Genomic DNA, 18,683 nt, shown 5'->3' with positions numbered 1-18,683 from the left:
TTTATATACTTTTTTTTGTTTTCATTATCTACCGAGCCATTTATTAGACATCGTATCCGTCACATTGGACAATACAAGAGTGAGAGAGTGAAGTATTTCACTGACAGCACGGGGGGTAATCATGATCGTGAATTGAAATCGCCCCGCGGCGGCAGTAATATTTTATATCTTGAATGATAATATCCGGTTGCCGGTAGATCGAAACTCGATCGTCGCATCCGACGCCACCGCAAGCTAAATGCAACAAGAGAGCAGATGTTCTTAAATTTTGATCGGCCCTGTTATCTCGATTCCCATGGCCGCGGGCCACTAAGAAAACTGCTGCCCATCTGTCGATTATTCGCGTCCACTCGCTCCGAAAAAACATTGGAAAAAAAATATGGATAATTGAGTCACATAGTTTTTGATCACACATCTGCATAAATCTCTCCCCCAACACATAAATATATTTTTTTTACTACAACCGTGGTATCGATTCGACTCGATCCAAAAACTTTAAAAAATTCTACACTTCAAAGAGAAAGGAACTCAATTATTTCACGGCCTAATATTAAAAGTAATAATAATAATAATAATATAAAAAAATCACCATAAAATCTGTAGATATTTTTTGCCTGTTAATTTTTAAAAACTCAATTAATCAATCAACAAGTCTGACAGGAACTATTTATGCTGGTTAAATAAGAAATTAATCTCAATTAAATTAATTACCAGCAGGGGAATAAAATTATGCAAAAAAAAAAAAAAAAAAAATTTGTAGCCATTGATGTAATGATTGACGTGGATTATTAAGCGCGAATTATTAATCAAATAACCGACCTCTAAACCACGGACGAGACAATGGAGACACACAGTGCGTCTGGCTCGCGAATTTGCGATGCATTAACGCTTACACCCACTATCAATTCTCTTTATTGAATTACCGCATCAAAAGACTTAGCTAATGTAATTTACATGACTGCAACCTTTCGCCGAAAGCCATCATATCCGCAGACTGAAACCCCAGACTCAAACTCATCTCCCCTAAATATGCATTCTTTAAAACCCTAATATATATGCACATGTACTCATATATATATGTACTTATAATGAGAGCGAACATCACACGAAGTAATGAAACACGAGTAAATTCAACGTGTGCGAGGATGGAACAAATGACACGCGTAACCGCGGATAATGCGAGTCACCCTGCACTAGATATATGACTGCAAGGATGCGAGTAGTCTGCACACCCCCATGTGTACGCATCTCTACATCCAATAAGCATACACATGCCCCACAGGTGTACATGGACACTCGCTCGAGGCGTCGATCCTATCAAATTACGTATACATTCACCCGCACACATGCCACAAGCTAATAACTCATTGCGATTCAGTCGCCTAAATATTAAGCACCATATGATTGATCGATTCCATCAATACTTATTATTTTTAATAAACTCACTCTTTCATCCTGAATCTATAAATAGTTAAACATTCAATCATTATTTTTTAATGTCAATTTCTTTTCGTTTCATTTACTTCAGACAAGTCATCCGGAGAATCGAAAGTCGCCGGTTCGAGTCCAATTCGCAGTAATTTAATAAAAAAAAAAAAAAAAGAAATGTATATGTGAAATTTGAATTAAAAAACAATTAAATCGTTTTATCAGTACATTAAGCTGGCTTTATATATTTATGAATAAATGCATAAATAATTTCGTGCAGTAGTGCTACATATATATATGTATAAAATATATTTATACATTAGTTTGTATCGAAAATTTAGGTATCACACTGGTCCATGAAACCATGCCCGAGGCGATCGCCCGAGTTTATTCGTAATAAATTTACTCTACGTTCGATATACACCTCGTCATATATATCTATATATGTGCATGTATATATATATGATAATATATAAAAGCTAAAAATTTTTTGACAGCCGTTATTCAGCGCAGCGAGTATTCGAATACAGCTCATGAATTTGATCGATATTGATTTCATATACAGCCGCGTAATCATTGAAGAAACGATAAATAATAACTCAATGGAAAAAAAAAAATCCACAAGGTTTTATTGGTTTGTTTGGTTTAATCGCAGAGCCAGTCTCTATGTAATTTGAACGATGAGCTTTAAGATGTATTTTTCAATTAATATGGTAATACGCAGCTTGACAATTTGACTTTATAACGTGGCCGCGAGATGTTATTAAATTGCTGCAATAGATTTGTCGCTGGGTTACAATTAAGATGGGCGGTTGTTTTAAGTGGAATTAAAAATTATAAAAATTGCTTTATTTATAAAGTGAGTACTGGGAGGAATTATTGCTATCAGGAGAGTGAGAAATATTATCGTTAAATAATCGACTCAGTATATTTATCCATGTATGCTATATACGTTTGTATTTGTATTTGTGTGTGTGTATATATATAGTCACGCATCACAACGAATAATCGTTTAACCGGCAGGATATAAATTATTTATGTTTTAAATTCCCATGAATTTTTTATGAACCACCGACACGTCGTACCGCATTTTGCGCGTTTCGTTGCGGTCTCATGGGACAGCGATGCAATTTTATTATAAAAAATAAGACATTAAAGCCACAGTATGAAATATCATTCAATTAGCAGATTAACAGATTCTAAGGTTTTGATTTAATTTAATTTAACAATAACATTATTATCTTGATAAATATAATCATCAGCAAAAATTAATATAAATTTTTTTTATTAGCGGGTAATATTTGTAATAAAGTTATCCGACGGTTACGAAGGGTCCTTTGTACTTTATCGCCATAAGAAGCTTTTCAGTGAATCACGGTTCTATGTCACACACGAATCGGCGTCCATATGAGTCACTTTTGTTGGTGCCCATCGGAGCCGAAAAACCTGTCACACTAATTCCGATGGAAGTCAGAGATAAGAATAAATATTTTAATCACACATTTGGGGCTCAGGGTTACTTTGCCTTGCTGATCAATACCATTATCTCACTTTTTTTTTTTTCGTTAATTAATTCTTTACATTTTTTCATTTTATACTTTAGTCGAAGTTATTAATTTTTCTAAAAATATTCAATAGCAAAAATAATAAAATAGGAATTTTTTGTAGAATTTGATAATTGAAGTAGAAAATAGCAAGTTTACGGTATGTAAGCGAACCAGTGATTTAATTAATGTGGTTGGACATATATATAGATCAGAAAATGAAAAATTGGGTTAGCTTGGTTGTGTGTCACGAACATATATGTTATATATAAAACGATAATCGATTGGCCCAGAGGCCATTCAAATTGACGTTCAACTTTATATGATGCAGTAGTTTAATTTATCGATGCGATAAATAAATTTAGAGAGCATGATGATATTATAATAAATTTAAAATATATCACTCTTAAATCATTATTTTTCAAGTAATCAATCCTCGTTATCTTGATCAAATAAATATATTTATTTGCATAAATTAAGCTTACAGATGCTGGATATCCGTAAATATAAATTGAAAACTTCATTAGATGTTTATGGATTATATCAAATATTAAACGGTGTAATGAGTGGATTAAATTCTTAAAATGATATCGAATAAATGTGCAAGTAACTACGTGATGTTTCTGATGCTTCATATATATCTGTGTATATATACATGCACATAGACATCTATGGATATTTAACTCTAGAAGTTTTCTTTTAGTTGAGCAATTAGCGTGTTTACACGCAATAAAATCTCCAGGGGTTTGCTACCATAACGGTAATTAGTAATTAGCAAATATCAATGTACCACCATATTATTTCGCCAGATCCATTAATGAGTGAAAAAGTTTTTAATTATCAGACTTAAGCATAAAAAATTAATAAAATTTTTTCATCACTTGCTAACGATTTAAAAATTTTTTTTTTTATTAATGATTGATTAAGACCCGATTATTAATAAATTAATGTACGTAGACGGCTGGATACTTCTTAATTAATAAAGTTATATCAGTATAAGAAAGACAGAAAAATTTTAAGTGCGGAATTAGTCGTCAATGAGCAAATAATTTAATGCTAATTATACAAAATAAAAAAAAAAAAACGGACAAGTTGTAGTCCTGGAGCTGAATACTATCTCTTAAGAGAAAATTCCACCTTGAGCGATAATTTTTCTCAGAGCTGTCGCTGGCTGAGCGCACCATGGCGCCTTACATTCACCAAGTGTCCAGATATCCCGTGTTTAATTGCGTCAATTAATATTCACCTTTTTATTTTACTTCTTTCATACTTTATTATAGGTAGCCTGGAGAGTGTGGAGTACTCTCATCCTCTTATTCCTTTTCTCTACTCGAGTTGTACTGAGCAAACACAACATAACTCGTCCATGTCCATGCTTTCTTATATCTTTTATTTATATTAGCAAGTTAATGAGAGTAAGAGGGATTACCGCGACTTCGACCGCGTTCAAAGCTTCGAAAATTTCCCGTTCCTTTCTTATTTACTTTCACTTTATCCTCTTTAATCTCTTAATTAAATTTATCCGTGGGCCATGTTCATTTTCTCGTGATTCGATTCATCGGAGAAAAAATGATAAAGAGATCGGTGGCTTACCGTGTCATCTGGGTTGGTTGGTTGGTAGCAAGTTCTGCTGCTATTGCTGTTCGTATGTGCACGACGATAAATCGAGCAGACCGAAGGAGATTGATTCTCGAGATGGTTTTCCGGCAGGAGAATCGGTAGTCCGCGTATACACACTGGGCATTAGAGTGAATGTATGTAGTGCATGTATCTTCAGTCTCAGCCACAGCCACAACCACAGCCACAGCCTCTACTCAGGAATCTCTTGTATGGCTCCATCACGCTGAGAATGGATCGCTCGATTGTCGAGTGAGTAAGTGTACAGAGAAGAGAAGGAAAGCCGACCCAGAGAGCAAGACGGAATGGACGTACATGAACAAGACATGTATGCTCACGTCTTACCGTTAAAGTCTTATTAATTAACGACAGACTAGGCAGCAGTTGCAGAAGCAAAGGAAGAGAAGGGAGGAATAGAACTGCCGTAGGTCACGGCGGTAACACGAGAACGACAACAACAACGACAACGAAACAGCGACAAAGAGCAAGATGAAGACCAAGACCAAGACCAGGATGAGGATGAGGATGAGGATGAGAATGAAACAGGGGACTAAGTAAGCGTGCGCGTGTGCTGCTACTCGCGAATATCAAGACTGTCCGCATCCGTTGTCGTTTCTGCTCTCGATGCCCGCTTAGATATTTAATTAAGCTATCCATGTGCTTGGCTGATGCTGGTTCTGCTGGCTGTTCGACCTCCAGCTATTTCTCTATGCACAACTACTCAGTCGGAGAACATTTGTATCGCGACGAGAGGGATTCCCACAGCGATTCACTCGCTAAGACTTGGAGCATAAATTCTTCCTCATTCCTCCCATCGTGTCTACTACAACTCTGTACTTGTGCTGCTCTATTCTCGTCTCTTGGGCTGTTGAGCTCCAAGGTTTTAACCATTAAATTATCAACCCTCCCACTTGGACTTAATTCACTAAATCAATCTCATTCTCTTAGACCTGGACGTTCCGTGAATTAAATCGGATGAATTAATTTCCGTGAAAAAAAGAGTCGAAATAATAATTAGAATAAAATAAATTGAGAAAATTACCAAGTAGATGTAATTTAATTTTTAAAATCTTGGTGTTTGTAAGTATGAGTTGTGAGCTGCGAGAGAAAAGAGGAGAGATGACATCAGGTGTGTGGATTAAATTTTCGGGCGTCAAGAAGTTACTCCCACGAGGTGTCTAGGCTCAGACCCTCGTCGTAAACCAGCCACCCACGCACGGGAGTGCGTATGCAAAATATTCTGGACAAAGAGAATGCATCTGAGAGCTCGACTTGTGTGCCAGCAAGTACGCGATCTTGTATACTTCTTTATCGCTGGATATATATCTCTGAATTTGCTGGAAGCGAATGATGTCTTGATGTGTCGCCGTCGTTTACTCTCGAGTCCACCCAGCAACAATATAAGCTTGTGGGCATACATGTGTAGAACGTATAGAAGGCTGTGATTAACCTGTCACTAAAGCTTTCAAGCTTTCATTTCTCCCGTCGGTTTTCATATAAAAATTTTATTTTTTATTGTGTCATATATTTATTTATATACTTTTATTCTTCATCAGACTGCGCGGGCCAGAAGGAAGAAGTGTATGTGTGGCCCAAGTTTTATTCGCGATCGCAATTTTCAATTCTCCACGCCTTGTTCCTTTATTAACAGCGTCCGAATAAGGTTTCGTTATAATTCAAAGTGGGATCTCAGAAGCCTCGAGCCAGGGCCAGTGGGGATAAGCACCTTTTTTGCTCTGTTAAATTATTTTTTTTTTTTTTTTTTTGTAAATAATTTTTTTATTTTAAATCCAGTGGTTTCGAAATCTTCCAAGATAGTCTTTGTCTTTATGGATAAACTGGATACTGGCGAGTTCTAAAATAGGAATTGGCTGGATCGAAAAGCCGAAATAGATTCCGAGAATACCTTCCAGTGTCTTTAAGAACGGCTATTGTGGTGCACGAGTCAGATGCTGTTTTGTGCTCCTATTCTGCTTCTGGTCGTTTAGCTGAATCTCGAATGATCGCATTTAAATTCGAGGAGCGAAGCCGAGACAATCTCTCGTTTAAATTTTTTTACTCGTTTCTTTCTATTCGATGGATAAATAATTCTATTGGGAATATTGTTATGCCCCACAATGACATTGCATCGGTGATCTCTTCAGAGTTTATTTCTATATATATATAAAAATAAAAATAAAAATAAAATGGATCTAGAATCGATTCCTTTGTCTCAACAAAATCTCCGATTTCTCACCATCTTTACATCATTGAGTTTTATTGCCAACTCAAACTCACAATATTTTTTATCAACTTCCATTTCACTAGATTGTTTTACAAAACCCGTGCTAGCATACGATGACGATCGACGCCGTAAATCGCTTAGAGTCTTCACAAATAAACGAGAGTAAAAAGTTACGCCAACGATATATTGTCTCCTCTTCTTTTCCCAGTCCGGTTTTCGCGCCCAAGAATAATAACCGCCTGGGCAGAGACTGGACCAAGTAAATGTAGCTGATCGTCTTTTTATCCTCAACTTTTATCAATCTTTTTTGCCCACAAAACTGGTTCCGAAGTTGTACTCACTTTAAAAATTCATCGGTCATTTATAAGTTTATAAAAATAAATTCAACATCACATATTATTAAGTCATAACAATAATAAGTGTAATCACTAAAACAATTTTCAATATTTGCTGGAGTCATTTCAACAGCCGGTAATTTGAGGAACTCAAAAAATTTATAAATTCCTGCAATTATCGGGCGATTTAAGTCAGAGCTGATCCTCGAGCTCGTCACGGAACGCGTGAGACGGGATGACATTCCGAGATAATGTTTGCTACGCTAATGTTTTAAACCCCCAATCAATTCGCGGTCGTCAAGCTGATTGCCAAGTTTAACGACTTGAGCTTTTTACGTCAGCGTAAGCTGGTAAGATCGATTGTCCGGGTTATTTGTAGAACTCGTTAGGCTTTTTTCTTCACTAAAAAAAAGTTAACGACAAAAACAATCTGTTTTTCTGCTGATACGAACAAGAGTAAAAACAAACGGTTGTAAAAAAAATGAAATGACAAGGTAATTGATAGATGCGCTGTTTTTGTTGGGTCACTGGTGTTGTACACTGTTTTCAAACGTGCAAACGTGAGATGCGTCCGAAGTTGTACGTTCACTCGCTTCCTCACTTGCCATACAAATGGATCCAACGTATTGGAGTGAAAGAAACGGAAAGGATTCTTACGTGCTGGAACGCCAGACACGCAGGTTTTTTTTGTTCAACAAGCTTCCAGGCGATCGGAATGCAGTTCCTCTTCGGTACCATTCAAACGGTTCCTGTTTTTCTTCCACACAAATCTCGGGATTTGGCATAAATCTAAAGTAAAACTCTTGAATCATTAAAGAACCAAAAAACTATCTTTAATTATAAAATAAAAAGGCAGATGTTTGGATAAAAAAAAAGTAACTATTGGGAATATTTGATACTTCCTCTTTCCGTTTTATATTTCGGTATGTCTGTTTTGGTTCATCGATTTCACCAAATATAACTAATTTGTCTCTTTTCTCTTGTGTTCGGCATCCGATGGAAAATGTGGTATAGAAGTGGGTGGAAGTGGGGTAGGAGTCGAAACTGCTGCTAGAGCTGGAGTAAAAGTAGATGGTTAGAGTGCGGCGACGTCTCGTCGAACGGAAATGTAAAACCGCAGAGACCGCGATCGAGGGTTACGAACAGAACACAACTCACCCCTGCACTATGCACTCATCCTCCAGTCTCCTCTTTTTTTTTCTTTTTTATTTTCTCCATTCTCGACGTTTACCATTGCATCTGATGGTTAGTAGTATTCACAATCCAAAGGATCTTATTCCCCAGACCGTCAGTTTATGACGATGCAATATGCTCCAAGTCGAGTTTTTAGATACACACTCCTTCAATCTAGACATATAACATACACCAGAGTGGCCTTAAAACCCTGATATTTTTCGGATTCAACGACTGCTCAATGTTAAATAAAGTAGATACCATTTTTTTATTACTTTTGCTTACTCGAAAAATTTTTATGGTATTATATACCGGCGTCTAAATTCTTACAGTTGACTTGAAGTATTTTTCTGTCTCGATACTCATCACCATCGTTTAATACACCATATCCGTGGATCGTACACACATTCATGGTTTATGACATGACATATGTAGAAAACTTGATGGCTACTCTGGTTTACAGCGAGACTTGTTTATGTTATCATGCTATGAAATATAATATTTTTATAAATATAAAACTGCGAATTTAAAGTTTAAGCGTTTTAAAAGTATACAAGTAAACATACTTGACTTTTGTACTTAGCTGGTAAAAATTCCAATAAGTGCATAAAACTATAGACATTCTTGATATAAAGGCTTGATACGCGATACACTTTATTGTTAAAAATAAAACTCAGCAAGCTGAATGTTTGGCATATTGTTCAGTTATACTCTACTGAGTTAAGAAAATAGTTTGCATAACTAACAAGACGATTCATAAAACAATTGACTGCCACGTTAACATCAGTCACGGCTCTTCTCTTGATAATAAATATAAATAATGTACACTTATATATATATATGCATTTTGATGCTAAATGATGATAAATTGAGCGATTAATTTTGTCTGCTGCTGATGAACGAAAATAATGGAAGATGCGTAAGACATGAAGCCCGATGCTGGGATGTAGCCGAGCAGCGGAGGCACTCGAAGGTTGTTTCCAAGCTGACTAATCATATTCTCATCAACGTAGCCCTCGGTATCGTGCAAACGCACATTTAGGTCTCAACTCAGCTCATATCTGTATTTATATGCTCGCGTTTTACACGCAGGTTGTAGATGTGTGAGTGTGAGTGTAAGTAAGAATGTGTTGATCTGAGTCGGGCTGAGGAGAATATGCCAGTATATTTCATAAGCTGGTAGTAGTGGGGCTGCAAACGCTAATGTCTTTATCACGAGACTGCGGAACTGCCCCGCATGGAGCTACAATTTGTTCCCTCTAATGATCCCCAGGGCATGGGATTTCACACATCCCGCTAACTCCTGGGCCATTACGGCGCCCAAAGTCTCGATAATTCTTCTCTATTCGCTTATACTACCGCAGTGTCCCTTGGCGATTGTTCAACCGGCATACACTATGTTGGAGATAAATGTACATATTTTTCTTCAAACGCGATAAATTCAACGCTTGGTAAAATAATTCATTTCTTTTATTTTTTTTTTTTTTTTTTTTTTTTTATTATGCAATAATTATGTTTTTTTAATTTTATGGTACATGAAAAAAATTTTGTTGAGTTTTTTTTCATGTACGTGTGGAGGATGTCTGCGATTGAATTTCCACGGGTTTACTTTGTCGAGCGTTTTACATTCGGGATTCAAATCCTATGATTCGACCGAAAAAAAAAGTTTAAATTATTTTTTTATTTTATCAATTCCTTTTCAATTTGTCGTTTTCATTTTCGTGTTTTTGATGAATGCCTCGTGGAAATGTCACGCTCGATCGCTTAAGGATTATTCGCCATTGACAAATTTTTATCCGAATAAAAAAACGCTTTAAAAAGTTATAAAAATTATTTATATGGAAATTTAAATTACTCCAAGGTCTAATTTTTAAACTCAATTTTAATAGAAAATTTCAAAAATCAATAAAAAATAAAAAATTTTAATATCGCGCCTTATGCAGATCAAAGTGCTAAAAAAAATATGGATAAGAATGATAAGTAAGAGCTGTAGAAATGAAAGATAAAATATGGCTGGGTCTAAAATAAAAGTGGACGGATGTTTTATGCATATCTCTGAATAAAATATTATTACAAAGTCTTTTTGATTCAACGTACGTAGCTTTTCTGAAGGCTCGAAGTCTTCTAGAACCATCAGCATACCTGCTGGTGATCCAGAGCCAAGTTGCAGCTCTAGCTAGTGAGCTAGCAGGTATATCGAGCTTCGTGCTATGAAGGTACTGATGCAGAAGAGACCAAGGGAGTAAAAGGAATAAGAGAAAACACCCCATGACTGTTTGCTCACGCTGGTTCTTCATTCCTCGCTACCCTCTTTATGCAGATTGACTTTCCGTATCACACATACACGCACACACACACGGAAACGCAAACGCAACGCGTTCAACCCTCAAATATACAACCACCGTTGCGCTTCAATTGCACCGGCAGTAATAACAGTAAAACCATAATATAACTCCAAGAGGTGGGTTCCTGTTACCTGTGATGTTCCGCATCTTTTGAAACCTCAACAAATATCGCGATTACGGTTTCCTGTTTTATTTTTTTATTTTTAATGCGCTTTCATTAAAAACTATTTGAACATTTTTAACGTTATTGAGATAAAGCTCCGCAAATTGATGTTTTACGTGTGCATGGATAAAAAAACATGATAAATAAAGTAAAATGAATGAATATTTTTATAATAAATCGTTTTATAATCGCCAGGTAAAGCTAAACTCTTTTTATGTAAAATGTGTGTATAGCGTTGAGTGTTAGATGATTTGTAGGGATATAAGCTTTCATCTTTGTTCAACATAATATTTTTTTGCTTATTCTGGCTCGCGACTGTATATATATCCAAGTAAAAGTAAAACGGCAGGTAATTTGCCACGAACATTTCGTTTTGTATGTCTAGGAAGTTTTGATTGAGCTGAATAGATTGGGTTGTGGTGGTGGTGGTGTAGCGATGGCGATGGTGTAAGGGCTGCCGGGTGGTCGTGCGCATCGCATGAACGAGGAACATTAGGGTGACGTGTGCGTGAATGCCGTAAAATCGATCGACGTTGGGCCGGCGCCGTTATATTCGTCCCTACGTAGCTATCGCGCACACACGTTAACTTAACAGTGCACGTACAGCCGATGGAAATGAAAAATTATCTCGGTTCAATGAGAAATGTTTCGTTGGAAATTAATTGGTTCCTTGTGTGCAGCTACACTACAACCGGAAATCAAATGCCGTTTATGATTTTCTTAAAATATCCCAGCTCCCCCAGCTCTCCAGCTCCCCTTCAATCGCTCATGATAAAAAATGTTTTACAATTCTATCAATAAAACTGATAGATTGTCGGTTGTCATCATCAGTTACCCCCAGGTCTATGACTTGATTCAAGAAAAAATAATCTAATTAATTAATTAATCAATGTTTTTTTTTTATTTTCCAGCACAATTACGCACACCAAGAATAACGGAGCATCCATCGGACATAATTGTTGCTAAAAATGAACCAGTAACGCTAAATTGCAAAGCCGAAGGCAAACCAGAGCCAACGATAGAGTGGTACAAAGACGGTGAACCAGTTCAAACATCCCCGGGTGACGCGAAATCACACCGCGTGTTATTGCCTACGGGTTCGCTATTTTTTCTGCGAGTGATGCACGGAAAAAAGGAACAGGATGGAGGTGTCTATTGGTGCGTCGCAAAAAATCAAGCCGGGAGCGTCAGCAGCAGAAACGCAACTCTCACCGTAGCAGGTAAACATTTAATATTTAATTAAATAATTATAAAGAGCCGGTCATCGAATGAATAATTATTGAGGTTGAGTAATCATCTTGATTGATACAATTCCACTCAGCGTGATTAAGGAGAGTTTTATTTAAAACAAGTGGCTACAGGATATTTAATTTAATCACTACCGGAGCTGAATAAACAAATACCAGGAACCTTTATCACTCGAGTTATCAATTTAAACGATACACAATAAACGCAAATAAATAATTATTTATAAATATAACAATCAATTATTTGTTATATGAATGAATAATTAATTAATAAATTATTCGTTATAAATGTATTTATAGGTCTTTCTCGCTCAGTAGTTTGAAAAGTTAATCACTCGAATTTCCCAGATAAATACTGCTTGAAGCACTGCAGCCCGAGCGATTACTGCTATCGTAGAGTCGCATAATTCTCGTATAAAAGCTCGCGAGGACAATTAGCATTAATTACGATACGGATGTCGAGTAGAGTCGAGCTTGTTTACAATTCTAAGTGGTAGTTGTTATTTATATACCTGTATATAAACATAAATTTATTTATTTATATATATATATTTATATATATTTATAAGGTATGCAGTAGCAATGTATAATTTCCGGTTGCACGTTCAGTGATATCTTATCCAGGTTTTTTCTCTGTACGTGTTACAACAGCATGCACACTTACAAAGCAACCCAGCATCAGAAAAAAGCTGAGTAGTGTAGTTACTGTATACACTTTGGTTTACATAAAAAGTTGAGCTTTAATGTATTTTTTCTCCCACTTTCTTATCCCGTCGCTCTTGTCGCGAGTGATATTCAACCAGAGAAATGCAGCTTACGTTCTCGTTAGTGCTGTGTATTCAGATAAAAATTCGTGTTTTTTTTAAAAACTCTCTTTTATTACGCGCGAGTAGATACTATCGTGCACTCGTAACTTTAATGCTGAAAATAATAATAAACCCTGTGAATGCAAAAACATCTCAACACTCAGTCAGTTTATATTTATATTTATTTTAATATCTGTCATATATTTTTGAGCCTTTGAGTTTTCAGTTATTGAAATTTGAATATTTAACGCTGAAACGTCCTTTCCATATTTTTTGCCCTGATGGGCTTTTATTTATTTTTTCACTGTAATTGTTATTATTTTTATTTTTAGATTTATTATCATTTCCATTTTCATTTCGGATTAATATTTTTCGGTTAATGAAAATTTAATAACGCGGATGTAAACTGTTATTTAACATTATTTGATTGCACCCGAATCAAAATGTTATTTAATATACTGGATATATTGGAGTTGTGTAATCAAAGCTCCATATCGCGGGGTATAATTCGAACGACACATTTTACGGCAATACGGTTGTGATAAATTTGCCAATGGAGAGAAAGATAATAGAGAAAATAGAACACCGAAATACGAGCTCGCGAGTGTGCTGTACATGGGCATGAACCCGAAACGAGATATAGAATCCCAAGCTAAATAATTCTGATTTATATAGGTCACTAAAATACTCACGAGTCTTGTTGGGATCTCTGTATATTAAATGCAATCCCAGATTTTTTTAGTTTCAATTAAAAAAATTCTACTCAGTGGCTTTTACGGTTTTTTATTCAACTGCAAGTTTTTTTATTTTTGTTGTCAATTTTATCAAACTCAAGCGAAGCAATTATTGGTTTTTACCTCTAGTTCTAACATCCTTATTTTTTTGAAAGCTGAAATATTCATAAAAAGGTAAACATCGAAACATTTGATAGTTCAAGTAGATGATTACCAATTTATGTCTCGACTGAGTATCAAGTAGCATAGAAATGTAACTTGTCTTTCGAGCAAATAAAATCAAGGATATCCAACTGAGATTGGTTTAGTGCCCGTCAAAGGACACTCATATCGTCTGCTAACTTTCGAGCTCTTTAGTAAAAATTTCAAAAAAATTATTAATTGACCGTTACCACCAGTAGCTTTCTGATGATTCAATTAAAAGCACTTGCAAATATAGATTCAAATAAAATATAATGTGAAAGTACCCTCCTCTAGTTTCCTGGTGAAATGAAAGAGTAAAAATTATGCAGAGAATAGAGTTTTGAATCCTTTGAGAATGAAAATCGAGAGGGCGCGAACATGAGAATAATAAAAAATTATTGAACCAAGAAAACGGGCTGGTAACGCATTACTGTACACGTTTATGTCTCTTTATCTTCCAGACACACAAACACACACGTACAGACTAAAGGGTTTTAGGTATATAATTTATTGTCTCTCGCTTGTACTCGCGTATGCCCTCGTATATTATTCCACGAAATGGCGCCGGTGAACTTGCTAAAGGTGGCGAAGGCCAAGGAATATTCTCTTAATTTTTTTTATAAATTTTTTTTTTCCGAGTGAATTTTTTAATGCGTTTGGTTCGCGGTGTATTAATGCGTGCTTCGCTGCTTTAATGGGTACGTATGTAGAGTAGCCCGTCCATTGTCCTGGGAGCGAAAAAGTATCTGGATTCTACAGCACGCTCACCAGACTACGCCTTAGAACACAGCCTGGTACCGGGTTCTGGGCACTGGGCGCCAACCTATTGTTCAAAAAGACCTCCCGTAAGATCTAACGAGTCTACCCGACTTGCTAAATTTTTATTTATTTTTTAGCCCCCTTTATTCTTCATTTTACAGCATTATGTATTTATTTTTTTATTATTAATTCTTTTTAATCTCGGGTCGTTTTATCTGTCGTCAAGTTTTACCTCCTTACTTCTTAATCTTGCCTGCGGTTAATTCCGTGGCTCGTGTTTTCATGCATTCATGTACTCCGTACTGGTAATATACGTATATACATGTATGTAGACCGATATTCACATGGAATGGAAATTTGCGGCACTGAAACGAGGTATCATATGACACGAGAAATGAATGCGTACCGTATAATGTTCGAATTATATGCACGGCTTGTGTAAGTCGAGCAATGAGAAAGGTAATCCAAGATACACCTATATCAAGAGTATAAGGAAAGAGAGAAGACAGTAGCATGTGCAAGGTAATATAATGCAAGTTAATTCAACGTCACTTTAGTCCTCTCTCATCACAACATATTAACAAGTGACTTGTAAACTGATACTTTTCATTTTTGGATTCTCAATCCACTGTCGGCTGATTAATTTTTTAATCCATGGAGGTGCACCTCTCCCCTCATTCCCAACAAAACCACTCGTATCAAAATCATTATTTACTTATCTGGTAAAAAAACTTTCAAATATCTCTCGGAAGATCAGTTAACTTTTAAAGTTGTTGATTTATTGGTTTATTTGTACGCCCGAGTTTGTATAATATATTTGTATAAACTGTTGTTAAAAAATATATTGACCAATAAGTCATAGAAAAAGATTCCATTATACGGTCGTATAACGTTATACGATTGATTGAACTTAGTGGCTGTACTGGTACTTGATGAAAAATATATGACAAGGCATATATCTCATAACTTTCTATCTCCAGTTGGTTAAACCAACGACGTACATTGATTGAACTAAATAATTTTTTTTGACGTCTCTATTTGATAAAGTTATTAAATCCTGAGGAGGACTCATATATAGATATACAGGGACTGACATTACAGCGACCTGAATGTATGTAATGAAATAGAGAGTAGAATAGATTGATTTAAAGCTCTTTCAATCAAGAGCACACGCAGCGACGATGATAATGCTCGACGGGATAATCATTGAACCTACACGTTCTATTAAATAATTGTCGAGCTCTGACGCGGCATTTTTGAAACACTAAATCGCATACGTCGATCAGATCAAAATCATTGAACGTGAGTCAGCGATCTAGATCAAATTACGCGACAAAACTTTATTTTATTTGAGTTTTATATATTTTTATATATAAAAACTTTTATCGGACTTGGATTAATATCTTCAAACATCTTGGCTCTACTTCAGCTTGTCAATTCTCAAGCAATCGAACTTCAGACCCATGTACAAATACAAGTACAAGTGCAAGTACTAGTACGAGAATTACAACCAGCTCTATATTACTTTAAAGATAAATTTAACTTGGCTAATGGTTTCCAGCGGAGTTTTAAAATATAATGGAATACTTTCGAGTCATAAAATTTGCAATAAACAATAAACTTTTTACTTCCCTATTGTCTATTGTCTGTAGTAATGAGATTTAAAATAATATTTATATATAAGTTGGTTCGTTGCATTAAAGACAAATTAATTTATACGACAATCTCGTCAATATTTTCATTATCGAAGACAGCAATCTATTGTCAGGAATAATTTAATCAGCAGGTCGATCGCAATGCAATATCCATTAGCTAATAAAATTCCCGGGCGATAAAGGATAAACTGCAGGGAATAGAGTCTAGGTTCCGGCGCTCATCTAGCTCAGCCATTGCTAGTACAAGAGATAACTTAGTTGTAGCTGGAGGCACTCCATCAACTAATGAGTCGCGAGAAAACCCGACGAGTCCCATCACGGACTTGCTACTAGTTCACTAGATAGACTGAGTTGTACTATACAGAAGTTGTAGCTACTTATACACAAGATAAACCTACAGAGAGTACTGACGCGGTCAAGAAGATCTACAAGTCTGCGAGTCAAGTAATAACGGAGCTAATTAAGACAGTGACATGTCTGCTGAAAATTCTATCCACTCTGTCACACTTTCTGCTAAGTTCTTATCATTATTATTATTATTATTATTATTATTATTATTATTATTTTATGTGTTGTTGCAAAATATTAATTTAAATATTACAGAATTAAATTGATGGTGAGATAATAAATAAGTTTACGTGTCAAGTCAATCGGTTGATTTCTGAATTGATGATTATCGGGCACCGCGTGGGAAACCCACTGGCACGGAACGTCAGGAAGCCCTACGTGATCGGTTTATAAACATGTACTTTATACAATACTAGAGAAAGAAAAAGGAAAAAAAAAAAGTTTAAAAGAGCTTAAGATATAATGATATGAGCTACGGATTGAGAGATGTTGGGAGTACATCAAACTAGTTGTGTGTAGAATATATATGAGTACAGTTGTATAGCGAGTAATCAAAACTACAAAACGTGTTTTTACATCAGACTTAAAGTTATGATAGTGGCTAACGATAAACGACATGAGATTGACGCGTTTACGCTGGTAATGAATGATAAATATTAAATAACAATGCCACTAAAATTAGTCAAGTGTTTTTATAATAAATATTATTTCTGCTGATTAACAACGTGATGGCATTCAGTAGCTGTTTGGGAGTGTATCGAATACCGAAAAAGTTTTTTGAGATCCCGATAGCTGCCATGTGACGCCGGTTGAATTTTACACAGACTTTTTAGTGTTTTATAGAAAGCCGATAGTTTTACTTTTGAGCTGAAGAAAAAAATTACAAGCTTCTTTTCAGCAACTTCCGACACGTCGATGTGCCAATAAAAAAGTATCGTCGTGTTACTTTGATTGCTGAGGACACTAGATTCCCAGGACCAACTTGTGTACTCTTAGAATTATGTTTTTTTTTGTGTCTATAGACGAGAATACTTTCTAAAGCCAAAAATTACAGAGTGATTTAATTTTTATTGTACCTGCACCTATATATCTATTTATAAATACCACCTGTCTGTGGAGATAAAAAATAAAATAGACATTTTTAATTTGGATGAATAACACGTATAGAGTTTAGGATAGGGTTGGATAGTTGTTATAGACTAACTAACAATTTCGAGTAAGGTCGTCACAGGGTTCCTTAAACTGAGTTTCACTGATGTTACCTCTTGTTTGCCTTCTTCCTCTTCTTCTCGGTCTTGGACCTGGTCTTGTTCATCATGTTCTTGTCTTGGTAGTATCGGTTATTCGAAAATTCATCCGAAGCGCGTAGTCCTAAGCCCGAGGGCTTCGATAAGTCGATTTAATGGTTGAAGAAGGGGCTTCCGAGAATCTCCATTCCCGTGGCAGACCCCACGTGCGATTACCAAACTCAGCCAATGCAATCACCCCGTCATCATTTTTACAACTTTTATTTATTTATTTGAGCTTTTATACAAACACACGCACACTGTAAGTATACGACCGCTGTATCATCTAATCCGCGTACACTGCAATGCTTTTTAGCACTCGGGCTGGAAGAGATAATAGTCTAAGGATTAAGTTGTATCCTGGGTCAGAAAGCTAGAGCCGTAGTCTCGACTACAATACATAAAATAAGAGCTCTCTGGGCGATCAGTGGCTGCTTTTCGGCAGAGTGATGACTTTACGAGCGGGAATACTAAGAACCGCACGTTTCCGTGCCCGGGAGTCAAGTAGTCCGCTCGTAAAGTATCCAGTGGCCCTAAGAGAGTTGAGGATGATGCGGATGATGAGGATCAAGTAACGCCGGAAGCCAAAATCGGCAAATGAACGACGTAATATAGACCGGATGAGCCTCTAAAAGTACAAGACGAAAAGGATAATCGAAAAATATAGCATCTATTGCGCTGCTTCTAGTCAAGGGTCTCGTGGATTCGAACAAGCACAGAGACGTTTATATGTTTATTGTGTATCCATACAGATTGACGTAAGCCCTTTGGTATTATGTAGTCTTCACTTTGATGTAGATTGCACATTGTACTCTGTCTTTGTCTTCTTTATACTT

General features: G+C 36.0%; 1 protein-coding gene across 1 annotated transcript in view; it reads left to right on the top strand.

Annotated features, from left to right (window-relative positions):
• LOC103577931 (protein sax-3) overlaps positions 1 to 18,683 on the top strand; it is a 196,356-nt gene that overhangs the window by 80,451 nt on the left and 97,222 nt on the right. The window contains exon 2 of the mRNA XM_008558819.2: positions 11,741 to 12,049. Coding sequence (XP_008557041.1) covers positions 11,741 to 12,049 — 309 coding nt within the window. The remainder of the gene's footprint in view (positions 1 to 11,740; positions 12,050 to 18,683) is intronic.

This window comes from Microplitis demolitor, chromosome 1, assembly GCF_026212275.2.
Source record: "Microplitis demolitor isolate Queensland-Clemson2020A chromosome 1, iyMicDemo2.1a, whole genome shotgun sequence".
Taxonomy (NCBI): Eukaryota; Metazoa; Arthropoda; class Insecta; order Hymenoptera; family Braconidae; genus Microplitis; species Microplitis demolitor.
Note: the sequence above shows the minus strand (reverse complement) of the source record. Positions and strands in the feature narration are given on the sequence as shown.